Below are 17257 nucleotides of genomic sequence, written 5' to 3'. Positions count from 1 at the left end.
CCCATGGTGCCATTTGTAAAACTCCACATGAAGAAATTTCATTGGTTTCTAAAGTCAATCCGGATTCAGTATCCTCATTCTCTGGAGTTTGTCATCCCTCTCCTCCCCTGCCTAAAAACAGAGCTTTGGTGGTAGATTCAGCAGCTAACTCTGAATCCAGATCTACCTCTTCTTTTGCTCCAGGTGTCTCAACATTTATTCACAGATGCCACAGACACAGGGTGTGGAGAGCAACATTTGCTTTCAAGAAGGTTCAAGGACATTGGTATCCTTCTCAGTGGAGAGACCATATCAACATCAAGGAAACCTCTGATTCTGGCTTTACATACCTTCCTTCCTCTCTTTCAACTAGGTCCTTTGAAAATATTTACAGACAACACCACTGTTCTCTGGTATATCAACAAGTGGGGGGGGGGGCGACAAAATCTTAACTTCCTTGCAGGTTAGCTCTCAGGGCATAGGAACTGGCAATTCAGCACAAGGTGACTCTTCCTGCAGTTTACATCCCATTAGCTCAAAACACTGTGGCAGACACTCTAAGCAGGTCCATGACTCAATTCTACAAATGGATCCTTCACAGGGATGTGTTTCTGGACGTGGTCCACCAGTGGGATACTCCTGTTCTGGATTTATTTCTATGCCAGAACCCCACATCCTCTGGCTTGGAATGTGGACATCCTATCTTTCTCATGGAAAGGGATGTTTATGCATTCCCCCTCTTCATTTTAATTCAGAAAGTACTGCTGAAGATTCAGCAGAACCAACCAAAAATCTTGCTAGTGACTTTCTTTTGGCCAAGACAGCACTTGTTCCCTCTTCTGCATTTAGCCAGGGTCAATAGTCACAAGTTACCTCAGAGTGGACCTGCTGACACTGGGAGGGTCATGTCTAGGTAGGGGAAGAGGATAATGAACCACTTTATCAGGATTTCTTTTATATCAGCAGCTGTCCACTATACCTCACAACTGTCCCTAATTTATAGAGATACCTGTGATTTTGGATCAGACTTTTGCTGTGTGCTTCCTAACACTTTTTGAGATGTTCTAAATTAATAGTACCAGCCTCTAAAAAAGTCACTATCTGAAACTTAATTACTTTTTGCTTTATCCCTAATTCTGGAGGTAAGTGGTTGATACCTGTGTTGACCACTGATAAATAAGCACTGCCTTACAATATAACAAAACAATTGTTGTTTCTAAAACTATACTTATTCAGCAGCTTGTGAAAATATTGTTTTTTTAATCCAGTAACTGGGTTGGGGGTTGGTATAATGGTTAAGGTGTTTGTTTCACAGTCACAAGGTACAAGGTTTGACTCTCACCAGTGAAAGAGAAATTAGCTAGGCTTAAAATGGCTCACAAGGGCAACTAGCTTCATATTTACATTTCATGAACCAATAATATGAAGTCTGAGATTTTAAACTCTATTGCAGACAAAGTTTTGGGAAATGGTTGGCATAAAAGATAAGATTTTTACTTCACAAGTAGCAGGTACAGGGTTTCAATCTGAGAGGGAAGGAATGGCATAATGCATGAGGTATTTGTCACAAATAGTATAGTGTTTGAATCTGACCTCTGCTTATGGAGTGATGGGTTCGGCATAATGGTTAAGGTCTTGGATTCATAGGCACAAGGTATAGGATTTGACTCTGACCTCTGATTATTGGCTAGGATTAAAATGGCAACAAAACAATAAGACATTGTAGAGGTAGTGACAGATGTTTGTTTTGCTTCTTTAAAGTTCGTGTGTTATTTTGATTATTTCATTAAAATTTTATTTTAACACGGACATACTTGGAATCTTTCACTACCTCTACAGTGTCTTATTCTTTTGTTTCAGTTGGTGACAAGTCTTCAGCTTGTACTTTTTGGCACTGACAGTTTTTCCATGCATTGGGTAGGCTAAAAATGGCCCTTCAGGGCAGTTAACCCAGCATTTGTCTATGAATCTATGAAGCTATTCAGAAACTGTCTGGGGGTGAAAGTTGAGATTAAACAAATCAAAGAACGTATGATAGTCCCTTTTTAAAATATACACAATTTTTATCAACTTCTTAAAAAGCCAAAATGAACCTTTTATACAGATCAATGGACAAGATACAGTAAAGACAACAAAGTAAATATTAGATCTTATTTATATGCAAATTGTAAAAGGCATGTACAAGTGACCAGTATTTAAGTAAGATTTCCTTTTTTCCTTCCAAAGCTTAATAGTTTAGTCCCCTATGTAACATTTGTTTTATTTCCATCTCCCCACATCTGACTAACTGCCATCAGCTCCTTTCCTCTTTCAGTGGGTCTCCCAGAGCAGCCTTAGCCAGCCTCAACCTGACCCAAGCCCAGGCCTGGTGAGATGATCAGGGATGCTGGTGCAGCGTCATACTGCTGCTGGGGAGCGTATCCTAACTCCCACTACCCCATGGCAGCTGTAAGAGCTCCCCAGTTGCTGCCTTTATTAGGTCAATGCACAACCTTATGAGAAAGCAGTACACCACTTGCAGCATGGAGGCTCCCAGGCTCTTATTGCTGCTATTGTAGTAAGCCTAGGCTGCCCCCCCCCCCAGATGGGCAGGACATTGTCAGCTGCTCACTCCTGTGTTCCCCCACATGGCCTCTTCAGTACTTGTGCCATTAGCAGAACAATGCCATTAGCAGAACATGGGTGATGTGGAGCACAGTAAGAGCTTTATCTTTCTGTGCCATGTGGATGCCAAAACAACTTCTGGGTTTTGAGCTTTAAATTAGCAGATGTCTGTCCCATTTTGTTGTCCATATTCTTACTAATATATGTCTTGGAGTAAATGATAGAACCAGTCTGATTTCATTTCACTTCTTGTCCACCCAAGATTCCTTATTGATCTATAGACAACTTTCCCTTACGAATGTTATAGGTTTCTTAAACAATCTTTGCCATTCTTCCCATGGGCATTCTCAAAATGTATGTAAAGAACTGACATCTACTTTACCACATCTCCACGAGGCATTGCCAGCCTTTTTTCCTTGTACATAAAGGAATGTCATTTCCTTTTCATTTTCCGCCTTTACTTCCATAGGAAGTTCCAGGCTACTGAGTCTGGCTACCAATGTTTCAGGCACTAGAATTAATGGTGTCAAATATGTGGCAAAAGATAGGTTTGATTGTCAATCCTGAGGGGTGGTTCACATTGTGGGATGTGGATGTTTGCCCCCTAGATGGTATGTTGGTCAGACTAAGCGAATGATTAAGATTCACATTTTGGAACATTTGGGGGACATTAGGATGATTCTCTTTGTTTTAGTGTGTTAGCAAAGCCTTTACACCAAGGGGTTGGTAATTTTGTACAAAAACTGCTGGAAATGGAAAGTAAATGTATTCTAAATTTTGGTACACTTGTTCCTAAGGGTTTAAATTTGGAAATTAATTTAAATGTGTAATTTAAATGTGTGATTTAAAATTATTTATTTTTATATGTATTCTGATGGATGACTGGGTAAACTGTTTCTTTAAAAAAAGTTGTATAATTAATTATTTAATTGATTGAATGTGTTAATTAAGATTTGTATAAATTGTACTGCTGACTGTTTTGAAATCATTCCTCTGAAGGCACTTTTAGCCTAGGTACCAGCACACATTGAATTTCTAGCAGTTCTACAGCTCCATTTGGTTTGTTTCCTTACCATTATGCAGTGCCAGCTCCCACCCTAGACGCTTTCTCTCCTCTCAAGGAGGGATAGCCCACTCAAGTCTGGGGTACATTTATGGATCTTCAACCAATTATTTGAAAGAAGGTAATGTATCACACTGCTTTATCTGCTGGGGGAGTCTGTTCCAGAGATGAGAATCTGCCTCTCCACTTCTTTTATTGATCTGCTGAAGTATGTTTGGATCCGTTGTTCTGGCATTTGTGGGACTGTGTCTGATTTGTGAAGTATAAGCAATCCTGGACTAGTGAGTTCCTGACAACTCAGAAGCCAAGGCAAAGGTCTCTACCGAGTTACCTGTGACACAAATAAAAAAGTGATGGTGCTTTAAGTCTTTTCTGGTAGCTTAAGGATTTTAAGCCTGTGATTCTGTTTGTAAGAGCCTGTGAGGTCTTTCCAACTATATGATATGCCTGGTGATGTAAATCCCAAAGGGGACATTATATGCTGTAATTGCTGTAATCCATGCATGGATACAAGGGGGCAATAACATCTTTAAACCTGGATAATATTTCCCTTGGTGATCAGCTGCACCAAGCAGATCGATTTCCAGACTACCATTACTACATGGTGATCAAAGGGAAGAGAATTATCAACTCAAGTTCCCAGGTCTCTAAATACATCTTCATTTTGAAGTAGAGTATTGTCAATGTTGTATGTTGATGGTATGGTTTATCTGCCAAATATGACAATGTTACATTTTAAATATTTAATTTGGGCACAGTTTCAATACATTAAGCATTTGTAAGTTTATGTTCATGATGGAACTTGAGTACAGGCATCACACATATCCATTAATCTACCTGTTTTTGTATAATGGTGCTCAGCCAACCTCTCTAAATAGATCTCCATTTAAATGATGATTGTTTAGTCCCCACTTGCATGGATATATGTATATATATATATATATATATATATATATATATATATATATATATATATATATATATATAAATCTATATCTCTTGAGTTTTCTTCCTATACTGTAAACTTCAAAGCTTTTCTGCAATTGGCTGAGGCCAGTTATTTGAGGGGAATCATCTAGCAATTAAAAAACTATGGAGCAAATTTCATATTAAAATGGAACCAAAGTGCATGTTGTTCAGGAGAAGTAATGAGTGAAAATATACTTCTTCATAAAGAAGTTAGTGTTGTAGATACTTGGCCTTTCTCTTTTTGCTCATTGAATATTGTAAGTTTGGTACACCTTAAGATGTGTTATTAGATATAAGCTGCACAGAACTACAAATCAGAACTGTGATATTACATAAGTACAGAGCTGGCACCACCATTAAGGTGAATTAGGCATTCGCCTAGGGCACAGATCATGAGGGGGCACAGCTGGGTGGCTCATAGCGAGTATTCATGGAACTCAGAGCAGTGTGCATGCATGCTCCAGTTCGCTTTAACACACAAAAAAAAAAAAAAAAAAAAACACACCATTGCCGCACTGCTTTAAAAACGGTCCTGATTAACTAGACACTGGAGCCACGTGTGTGACGTGGCTGCTGATTAGTCCTATTGCTGTCCCACACTCTTCCTGCTGTTTGCATTGGGTAAAGCAATGAGCGAGAGTGAGAGAGTGGCAGTGGAGTCATCTTCCGAGGCATGCATGAATTTTATTTCTGCTAATTGAAAACTAATCCACAGACCCCAGTGACAGTAGATAGTTCAGTTAAGTGTGAAAAAAAAATACTAATGGGTTCTTCTAAGTGTTTTTTTTTTTTCCAGCTGGGCCAACCAGGTATATATATTGCATTTTTTTTCCTGGCAGGACCAACCAGATATTTTCTGTAATTTTTTTTTCCTGGCAGGGTCGACCAAATAATTTATGTATTTAATTATGTATTATTTTTGGCAGGATCAATCCGATACTGTTTAAAATGAAAAGGTGGACTGGTTACTTATTTGTTCTTTGTTTCTATCATCCTGGGCCTGGAGTTTGGCAGGGTCACCCAGATCATAGCAGAAGATGAAATCTGCAGTGGGCTGGCTGTTTTGGGGGCAGTTTGTGATTTTTCTAACACTGCTGGCGTGGTCAACCAGATACTAGTAGTAGGTAAAGTTAGGTAGTGTGTGTGTTTTGGAGGATGATGATGACTTTTTTTAATAAACTATCCTGGCAGGATTGACCAGATACTAAGGATGCAATGTGTTTTGGGGACTGTTGATTTTTTTTTTTTGTAATACACTGGCATGGTCAACCAGATACTAGTGGTTTGTTTGTTTTGGGGGTTGTTGATGACTTTCTTTTTTATATTATACTGGCAAGGTTGTCCAGATACTGGCGATGCAGTTTTTTTTTTTTTTGGGAACTGTTGTTTTTTTTTAATACTGTAATCCACTGTCTGGCATGGTCAACCAGATACTAATGGTCTGTGTTTTTTGGGGGCTGTTGATGATTTTCTTTACTTTTATTATTATTATTATTTAATTTAATATCCTGGCAGGAGTCAGAGATGCTAGGTCTGCAGTGTGTTCTAGGGAGCCGTTTAAGGATGACATGTTTTTTTTAAATAGTATCGTTTTGTAGGGGTAGTCAAGATAAATAGGACTGTTTGTCAATGTTTTCTTGAAACAAACTGTACTTTTGCATGAGTACATTGTGTATGGGTGAACTGAAGTAAGATCACGTGCAAGTTCTTGGATATGTGATGTGAAAGAAATGCAGTAATGTAACTGTGGCCTTTTATTTTTGTTATTTTAAACATTATGGGGCTCAAAGCAGATTCTCTGGGTAGGCAGTTGGAATGGGGGGCAATGCCTCTGTGCAAATAGAATGACTGCAGTTCTGCCTGTCTTTGCAAAAGTAATGTGCATTTTAGTGAAGTAAGATCGACCACAAGCTCTGAACTCTTAAGTATTGTTTGTGTAAAAAAAAAAAAAAAAGTATACTTAATTAATGACACCGTCTATTTTTGTTGCTGTTTTTGTTTTTGTTTTTAACCATGCAAGATCAAGTCATGATTTCAGTTAAAAAAGAAAAATAACTTATTTGTAAAACAAGGGATGCACTAATAAGTTTTGCCTAGGGCGCAAAATAATCTTGCACCGGTACTGCATAAGTAGGCACAGTGGTTGCAGAGTCAGTATTGACAATTTCAGTTTTCAGCAGAAGTACATGTCAGCTACCTAAAATCACATTAAAGTTCTACCTGGAGACCTGCTTGACTTAAGCCAGAAGTTTGCCAGTTTCAGCATGTGCATAACAGCTTCTGTACCTAATGAGCACTTTATAATTCATGGACAAGTGAGTGCACGCACACCTACCTGCCCACCTTCACACACACAATTATCATTTTGAGACTTCCCTGAAGTTGCCTTGTCTGACTCATGGGTACACATGAGAAACTTGAGCGACATTTCTGTGAACGATTGTAGAGATTAAGTTCTTCTTACCCATAAGATGTAGTGATCTGAGAGATGAATATATTAATAGTACAGGTGTAGGGTAACCATAAAAAAAAATAATTACTGTGGAATGATCTTTCAACCATGTGGTTTCATTTGAAGGTCTACTCACATTTTCTTACTTTCTTGTACATTACATAGACCCACAGAGTCGAACAAATATATCCAAAACCACATTTAAAGCAGTTTGCTACAGCATCCAGCAGTGTGCAGTACGAAGACCTGCTAAAGGATAAAAAGTGACTTGTGTCACCACCTTTTTTCTGTACCACAAGGAAGTAAGCCAGTAATAACCAGTGATCCAGCTATGGCAGGGGAAATTAGCCTCAAGATGCTTACGTTTAGAATCTACTCTGAGATACATTTTGCCATGTGATATTTGAGTATTTACAAAGTTTCACTTTCAGTAGTCTATGCATTTGTGCTGCAGGGACTGATAATCATACATTCTGACAGTGAACCCACTTGAATGATACTTACTGTGATTGTAATGTTTGTATCCGCCTTGTTACCAGCTTGATAGCCTGTAAAAACATAACTTGCAGTACAGCTTCTGTTGCTATAAGTTACTACTAGAGATTAAAAAGATAGTCATCCATATGAGGGAAATTCCAATTTATACCTGAACACATGCGAAAACAAGCAAAAACAAAATGTTATTGTAAAAGAAGTGCTGAAAAGCTGATATATCTTCTTCATTGTCTAACAGTATTAGTAATACTGTTTTCATACATTTGCTCTGGCTGTGTTTGGTCATTTGGGCTTCAGTCTGTTGACCAAACACCAGCATCTGTGAGTGCATCCCCATATGAGCCAACACCTAAAGCAAGTGTGAATACTATATTATGGTACTGGCTTCACTGGGCATCAGTAAGAGCCATTCTACATGCATAGTGCAGGTCAGCATTTATGTTTATTGTTCTCAGGATTTGGCCTTATAGCACCTAAAGCCATAGTTATTCTGCAACACCCATTAACAGATATCACAGCCATCTGACATGTTTTATGACTTATGTATTTCAAAGCTGAGTTGTATAATTTCTCTGTCACAGTGGGCAAGAGTGATATAGCTGTATCAGAATGAGGCATATTTTGAATCATGTTGCATCACTATCAGTACTGCAACTAGGACATTCAAAGGTTGATTTATTACTTGAATGCATGCAGTGCAGTGCATAGATTCTTGAAGTAACCCCAATTTTCTTGAAGTAACCCCAGTTGTGTTACTTGGGTACATGCAGTGCACAGGTTCTTGAAATAACCCCATCTTTGTTAGTTGAATGCATACAGTGCAGTGCATAGATTCTTGAAGTAACCCCTATTTTCTTGAAGTAACCTCAGTTTTGTTACTTGGATACATGCAGTGCAGTGTGTAGGTTCTTGAAGAAACCCCAGCTTTGTTACAAGGATGCATGCAGTACAGTGTGTAGGTTCTTGAAGTAACCCCAGCTTTGTTACCAGGATACATGCAGTGGATAGGTTCTTGAAGTAACCCTAGCTTCATTACCTGGATGCATGCAGTGCAGTGCACAGGTTCTTGAAGTAACCCCAGCTTTGTTACTTGAATGCATGCAGTGCAGTGCATAGGTTTTCAAAGTAATCCCAGCTTTATTGCTTGGATGCATGCAGTGCAGTGCAGTGCATAGGTTCTTGAAGTAACTTCAGCTTTGTTACTTAGATGTGTGCAATGCAGTGCAGTGCATAGGTTCTTGAAGTAACCCCAGCTTCATTACTTGAATGCATGCAGTGCATAGGTTCTTGAAGTAACCACAGCTTTTTTACTTAGATGTATGCAGTGCAGTTCAGTACATAGGTTCTTGAAGTAACCCCAGCTTCATTACTTGGGTGTATGCAGTGCACTGCATAGGTTCTTGAAGTAACCACAATGTATGGCTCAGAAGAGTAATAGGGAGAGAAGATAGCTGCAGTGGAATAGTGTTTGTAGATGGCATGGTCCTATGCATGAGATTATACTCTAGTAGTTCTGAGTATTTGGGTTGGACACTTGTTTTGCTATAGCAGTGGGCTGTTTATATCCTTTCCTTCCACATCACTTCTCTATCTCTTCCTCTCCTTATTCTCTAATATGTTGTGCAGATGTGGGCTGTGGTGCACTGCCACAGCCATACCTTCCTTTATGTTTCTGCTGTCATTTAAGCAGATTGCTACTGACACAGACTTCAATCATATTTATGTTATTCAAAGTTACGGTTACTTGAAATTTGGCCACAGTTTTCTCAAAGTATTGGACATCCGTCACCTGCTTATTCTGCATATTGAAGATAAGACCATCGGAGCACAATTAAACCAGCTTGTCTATACTGTGAATCTAGATGCAAAATGACAAAAATGATTACCCCTCCCCCTTCTCATATCTGTATAATATATCATTGCATTCCTTCTGTATTGTATCCTTATCAGCTTCATGTATCATAAATGTATTAATGCAGTGGAAGCCTTTGGAAATTAATTATCTATGCATTTCAGACATTTGTCAACAAACATTATTATAGATCTCGCTTTCATCTGAGTGATGCGACCACTATTATTTTGTCTACAATGCAATACCATGAATTCCTTTTCAAAGACTGGTTACACATGTATGACTGTATTATCGGTATCATACATACAGTATAAGGCAGTGTGGTGACAATATGGTGTGGTGTGATGCATTCTACAGCAGAGCAGAGATTGGTATGCTGCATCCTTCCTGGTGTGTGTGTGTGTGTGTGTGTGTGTGTGTGTGTGTGTGTGTGTGTGTGTGTGTGTGTGTGTGTGTGTGAGATATATTATTTTATATAATTTCCCTTTATTGTTATGTACAAATGTCAAATAAGTTATTTTTTCATAGGATTCAGTTCTGTTAGAGTGGATTCTGGGAAGCTGCAACGTAAAGATGAAATAAATTCAAATGCAAATGATGAAAGAAATGATGTGCAGGATGATTCACAGTGCAACAGTATGGAAAGCCCAAAGCAAGGTATGAATTGGCTGTATTACTTACTCCTGTCGTGATGTATTTGTACATTTAGTGCTGGTTCATGTATGGCAGTTTCTTGACCTTGTCCCTTCATTCATTACTGATTGAATAATATAACTGCATCTTTAGGTAAAATTGAAAATGTGGGGTCAGGGCACAGTAAACCAATAAAAAAGTACCACTTCAACATTTTGTGAACCCTTTATAAACTGTGCAAAGACTGCAAAATGAGTTATGTTTGTAAAAGTCACAGTATGTAGCCTAGAATACATGATGCATAGCCTACAGCACCGTAACAATTCAACAGAAAGAAGAAAGCTACAACATATGTGGGACATCAACACATGCCTACATAATTCAAGTAAAGGAATGAAAACCCTGAAGGATTGTCTGACATTATTTCAGTAGTGTTAAACCCTGACTATTTCACTCCAAAGCAGACCTTAGTCCATAATCACATGATCTGCAATGAATACTGTGTCTTCATCCTTGCTTTTCTTGTAAGAGTAATCATTGACCTAGAGAGACCAGGTTTGGGCTTAATCTTCCTCAAAGCACACATACATACATACATGTATGTATCCGTGTGTGTGTTTAAAAACATTGTTATTAAACCATTTGAAAGAACACATATATAACAGCAAATGTGAGGTACACTATCAGTCTAGAGTTTTTCCTGTCTCTCTATCCATGTATGTAATATAGAGAGAATGACAAGCAATTGAAATGGACAAACATCCAAACATAATTTTTAATTTCAAACACCAAATAAAAAAACATACCAGAAGGAAAATGGTTTCCTTTTACAGTGTTCTATCCAAAACTCTGTCAATACATTCAGACCAAACTTGTCTGAATAGTGGAGGTGTTACAGCAATTTTTTTTAAGGTAAGGTGCAGGATTGGGTTTAGGGGCACTGTTAGAGTTAAGCAAAAAAACTGGAACACACACCAGCATCCACTGATGAAATATTTTTTAATTCTGGTACCTCGGCCTTCGCCTTCTCTTGGAATACATTTTCTTCATCAACAACACCCCTTTTATTACACATCATGTCATTTGCATATATAATTGATTCAACAAGACTAATTAAACCTTATTACCAAATTGCTTCAAGCATTATTTTCAATGCAACCTATATTTTTACTATAAAATTGCAAACTGCAATCATTCTTTCTTAAAATATACAAAAAAAGTATATCAGTTGTTTTTTATATGTATAAAATACTTTTTCATTACATTTTACATCCATATTACATGTAAATTTTGAAAAAACATTAAATTCACTTTGTGCACATTGAACATCCCCTAACATATATATAAAAATGTGAACTAGAATACACAATTCAAATGATAACTGTAATATTGCTTGCTTATTGAAACTTGAGTTGCATGAGATAAATAAATATATAGAATTACTTTTAATTTTTACACATTATTTCGTAGGATTAATTTTGAGACTTTATAGATTTACAGTTTTTTATGAGTAATGCTGATATTTAATATAAACATGGTCCGTGAATTGGTAATGCTTTTCATATACGGACACTTTTTGCTTCTAGTTCTTATAAAGCTCATTTATGACATATTTTATCTTGTAGAATGAGTTTCCTTGTTTTCATACAGTTGATTTTATATAGGTAATTTTTTGAATGTATAATTAATAATTTAATTAATTTGTTAAGGTTGCGTTTTAGCCCTGAACTTGTTTTCGTTATTTAAAGACTATTGCTTTTATTACTTAGAGCTTTTATCATTTAGAGATTACTGATTGGCCGGCGCAATCACATGTAACCTAGCGCCGCAGTTTTTAAACAAACTGCAACTTTGTGGTTTATTTGCTTCTGAAGAAGTTACTCTAATAGAGTGACAAAAACGTGTGGAGTTATAATAAACTTTTTAAATGTTAAAATGAACTTTGCGTGTGGCTGTTTGGACATCCTTTTTCGTTTTATTCTGTTTGTTTACTTGGTTTTTGCTTTTTCATTTGTTTGTTATGACTGGATAGAGCACTTAAATGGAAATGCATGTGTCATAAAGTTTAATATAGGCCCCCTGTCCCTGTCTAAGACGTCTCACTTGCTTGAGATGAAAAGTCAAGATGTGTCATGTATGTAATTTCCTGACATTCATGTTTGAGTGGGAGGCCTTTAGACAACGTATCAATGAATTACTAGTGAAGTTGCTGGATGAAGTGGTTAGGAGTTATGATGCTCTTTGTGTTTCACTGTTGCAGTCCTGGCTTGTGGGATTTTCTGCTGTGAAAGTCCTCAACCAGACCAACTACCAGAGAAAACTCTCTCTGCCTCCCAGGTTGGCAGACACCCTGACGGACGGCACTACTTCTTGCAGGGCAGCTGCCACTGGCTCTGTTATCAGAAGGCATGTGTGGCTTAGGGAACAATCTCTTCCTGACCATGTTAAATCAAACCTCCTGGATGCTCCCCTGGACAAAGACTTTCTATTTGGCCCTAATGCAGAGGCACTTCTCAAAAAGATGGAGGACAAAGTGAAGTCTATGCAAACTGTGAAGAACTTCCTCAAAGTGCAGACTCCTAGGTTCTGTAGGAACTTTCCAGCTAAGCACTGGTCATTTCCCTCACAGCCTATGGGTAGACAGAGGAAACCACAGTGGGAGAGAACCCATAGGCAGTGGCAACAGCTGCAAAAAAGCAGGCAGTGGACCTCTGAAGCTCCCAGGCAAGGCAGCTCTAGGTCCCAAGCCCCTGCCAGACAGCAATATGACTCATCCACCCTGCTTCCCCAACTCCCCAACCTCAACCAAAAGACTAAATGAAGGCTGTCACTCTTCAAACAACACTGGGGCCATATCACTTCAGACAAGTGGATTCTAGACATTATTTCAAATGATTTCAAACTCACTTTCAAAGAGCCTTTGAAATACTCAGGCAATCCAGATGTTCCACAAAAATCAAATGTCAGAAGCCCTTGCCTAGATTCTGATCATTATCTCTCAGGGAGCTGTGGAACCAGTTCCAGAAGTTCAAAAAGGCAAAGGATTCTACTCCAGGCTATTCCTCTTCACAAGCTACTACCCATGATAACCCCTCAGGCCTTCATGGTCTCACTAGATGTAAAAGCTGCCTATCTGCATATTCCAATTCAAAAGTCTCACAGAAACTTTCTTCGCTTCAGGGCAGGCTCCAGTCACTATCAGTTTTTAGCACTGCCCTTTAGCTTATCTACCACTCCAAGGGATTTCACAAAGTATCTAGCACCTGTAATTGCTTTCTGCAGGACTGGGGGGGGGTCCAAATATACCCTTACCTGTACGATTGCCTGATATAGGCTGCAGACCTGTCAAAACTCCTCAAGGACCTAAAGTTCACCCAAGATTTCCTGTCCTCCCTGGCATTCACAGTAAATCTTCAGAAATCCAACACTGCCCCAGCTAAAAGGATAGTTTTCCTTGGGGCATTCTTGGACTCTTCACTTTAAATAGCCTTCCTTCCTCCAGACAGAAATCTCCTTTTTGACAAACTACTTCCAAAAAATCCCTCAGAAACATTGCATCTTGGCCATAGAGTTTCTCTGAGTACTGGGATACTTGGCATTATGTATCCTCTTGTTTACCCTGGCCAGGCTAAACATGAGGATGCTTTACTGGTAGCTCAGGAATGTATGGTGCCAAAGCTCTCCGTCTCTAGAGATTGAGAGACAGCGGATTCCTTATCTTAAACAAGAGTTTGGTTGATGCGTACAGGCTTGTACCTCAAATCAGGGCCTTGCCTTCAGTGTCACTCCTCAGGGCCAAACCCTCACCATGAATGCCTCAGAGACAGCCTGGGGGGGGGCTCATTTTTAACAACTCCAATCCCAAGGGAAGTGGGAGGGTCAGTTCAAAGCCAGACAGATCAACTGGAAATAACTTATGGCAGTGCAAAAAGGTCTGATAGCCTTCAAAGAAAAATGGGAACCAGGGATCCTGTTAGTAAAAACAGACAATACTACAGTCATGAGGTACATAAACAAGCAGGGAGGCACACACTCTTATCCTTTGTACCACCTAGCGATGTATGTCTGGGAAACTGCACACTCTCTGGACTTGCACCGCATGACACACTACCTTCCAGGTGTTCAAAATGCTTGATCAGATCACCTCAGCAGAAACTTGAAAGATCTCCATGAATGGCATTTGCATCAGGAAATTTTCCTAGTATAACTCAGAGATGGGGAGTCCCACAGGTAGGCATCTTTGCCAACAAGGACAATGCTCACCTGAAAAAATTCTGTGCCAGGACCAAACAGAAATCTGTTTGGAAAATGAATGCTTTCTCCTTCCCCTGAACTCATCTGTTCATTTATGCATACCCTCCTTACCTCTTCTGCCTCCAGTGATTCTAAAGATAAGGGAAGAGGGCCCAAGGGCAATACTGGTGCACGAGACTGGCCCAGACAACACTTTTATCCTCTTCTCCTGGAGCTCACCAATCAGAGTCCATGGCTGTTACATTAGAAGGTGGACCTTCTCACTCAAAACAAGGAAAGGATTGTGCACCCCAACCTGCAGACACTCAACCTTTCAGCTTGGATAAGTCTGCAGCACCCAACTGCAACATTACCCTAAGTAAGCAAGTGCAGAACATTTCAAATAAAATAGAAGACTAGCACTAGAAAATCATACCCAGCCAGATGGAAAAGATTCCAGTTCAGTGCACATTACTGCCATCCTACAATACCTGACTACTCTGCTCAGTTAAGGCCTTTCCTACTCCTCCATTAAAATTCATGCATCTGCCATTTTGGCCCGTATTCCTACTCTTCCTCCAGTCTTTTTCCATCCCCTAGTAAGACAATTTCTAAGGGGAGTCATTCACATTAGACCTCCAGGAGAAAACCTACTCTTCCATGGGACCTCAACTTTGTCTTAGAAAAGTTGACTTTGCCTCCTTTTGAGCCTGCAGCATTTGCTCCTCTGAAGTTTCTTACTTGGAAAACAGCCTTGCTGCTGGCTATCATCTCAGCCAGGAGGGTTTCTGAGTTGCAGGCCCTCATGGCAGTGGAACTATTTATTATCTTCCACAAAAACAGGGTCTCCTCAGAACTAATCCCTACTTCCTACCCAAGGTGGTCATGGATGCTTCTCTAAATCAAGCCATTCATCTGCCTACATTCTTTTCCAACCCTCAGAACAAAAGGGGAAATAATACTTCATTCTTTGGATGTGTACAGGCAGCTCTGCTTTTATCTGGACATGCAAAACCCAACCCTTGAGAAAAATCTTACCAGCTTTTTTGATCTGTACCCCTGGCTGTGAGGGCAAGCCAGCTTCTAAACAGACTATCTCTAAATTTATCTCCCAGTACATCTCTTTCTGTTATAGCCATCATGGCAACATCCCCTGAAATGATTAGGTCAAACTCCACAATGGCCGTATCTGCTGCCTTTCTAAAGGGAGCCCATATCAAGGACTTATTGGAAGCAGCTACCTGGTCATCTGTGCATACCTTCACAAAACACTACCACCTGACAACCTGTTCTAAGTCTAGAGCAGGATTTACCAGTACCATCCTGCAGGACATCGCTCCTCTCCTTAACCCCCCCCCCCCATCCCTCAATTCAGCTTTGAGAATCTTCCCACAAGTAAAGGCTGAAACAGTGAAACACAAAGAACATGGTACAGTTATGTACACTTAATAAATGTAGATGTTCAAGTGTATTCGCTGTCGCAGTCTTCTTTCCATCCCCTCCTGTGCCTTTAGCCTACTACATAGCCTAATAATAATCAACTAATCCAGCCAAGGAACCCTCCTTGGCTACCCTGCTGTAAGGGTCCTCTTCCTTAGTTCCCTCATGTCCACTTAGGGCTTCTCCTGGTAGACGACAAATAAATGCTGAAATCATGATGCAGGCTGGCTCCCTTTATACCTGAGCATACTTATGTCAGTCAGGGCATCCACCAGCCTGGGAGCCGGAAAGAGTTTTCTCTAGTAGTTGGGCCAGCCGAGGGCATTCACATCGGGAAATCCCACAAGTCAGGCTGCAACAGTGAATCCACTTAAACGTCTACATTTATGGTATGTGTACACAACTGTACTTTAAAATTATGGTAGAAAATACAATTTTATACCAAGGAAAGTAGAAGTAAGGATTAGGATATATGTATAGTAACAAAACATAACAAAAAAAAAAAAAAAAAATATATATATATATATATATATATATATATATATATATATATATATATATATATATATATATATATATATATATATATATATATATATATATGTATCACAAGAAACTATCATTCTTGGTGATAATAATATTAACTGGCAAAATATATCTTCCAATTCCCCTAAAAATAGCATTAACTTGTATAGATATAGCCAGCTTATAAACATTCTTGCCCATGTGCATAAAAAACAAGGATCCATCTTGGATTGGATCTTAGTTTCAGACCCTCACAAATACTTCAATACTAGCACACTCCTTGACACCTTAAGTGATCACTCGCCTGCCTTCACCTATAGATCTCACACTATTCTTACCACATGTCCAAAAACTTAACCAATTTTTCTCAGACAGCTTTAGTAAACTCATTAAAAGCCCAAAACGGGACTCCACTCAAAGTACTACCTTTAGAAGAAGCTGTAACTACTTTACTAAAGTCTTCCTAAGAAAGTCTTTCGGCTTTTCCTGGTTAGGGGTCGTCACAGTGGATCTCCAGTCTGCTTAGGATTGGCAGTGATTTTTACAGTGTCAAGTTGCCAGCTCGGTGCCCAACCTTCAGAGAAGGCATACCCACACACGCACGCACCTACCTGCATATCTTAAATTTCAGTCAATCGCGGGGAGGACATGCAGACTCCACACAGAAGGCACTTCAGCCAAGAATTGAACCGGAGATCCTCTTGCTGTGATGAGACTACACTAACCACTGCACCACCACAGCCGACCAATACTCTAAATACTCTAGTTCCTGTTCAAAGGACAAAATGTAACCAAGCTCCATGGCTTACTAAATCAACCAAAAAAGTTTTTCCTCTCCGGAGATCAAGACTGGAAAGAATGTCACAAAAACAAAAATCAAGTTTATGAAATTGTTTATAAACAACTCCATAATACAGATGAAAACTGAAACAAAATGACAAAAAAAACTACTTCTCTCAAGAACTCTGTAGCCAAAAACATAACCCTAGAAAATTCTGGAAATCCGTCTCCA

The 17257-nt window shown here is 39.2% G+C and overlaps 1 protein-coding gene across 1 annotated transcript in view; it reads left to right on the top strand.

The window, feature by feature from the left end:
- LOC122790593 (centrosome-associated protein 350-like) overlaps positions 1-17257 on the top strand; it is a 289372-nt gene that overhangs the window by 158885 nt on the left and 113230 nt on the right. The window contains exon 4 of the mRNA XM_044058120.1: positions 9943-10071. Coding sequence (XP_043914055.1) covers positions 9943-10071 — 129 coding nt within the window. The remainder of the gene's footprint in view (positions 1-9942; positions 10072-17257) is intronic.

The sequence above is a fragment of the Protopterus annectens genome, chromosome 16.part0 (genome assembly GCF_019279795.1).
Source record: "Protopterus annectens isolate FY-2018-M chromosome 16.part0, PAN1.0, whole genome shotgun sequence".
In the NCBI taxonomy this organism is placed as follows: Eukaryota; Metazoa; Chordata; order Ceratodontiformes; family Protopteridae; genus Protopterus; species Protopterus annectens.
The sequence above is the reverse complement of the archived record's forward strand: the minus strand, read 5'-3'. Positions and strand labels throughout refer to the sequence as shown.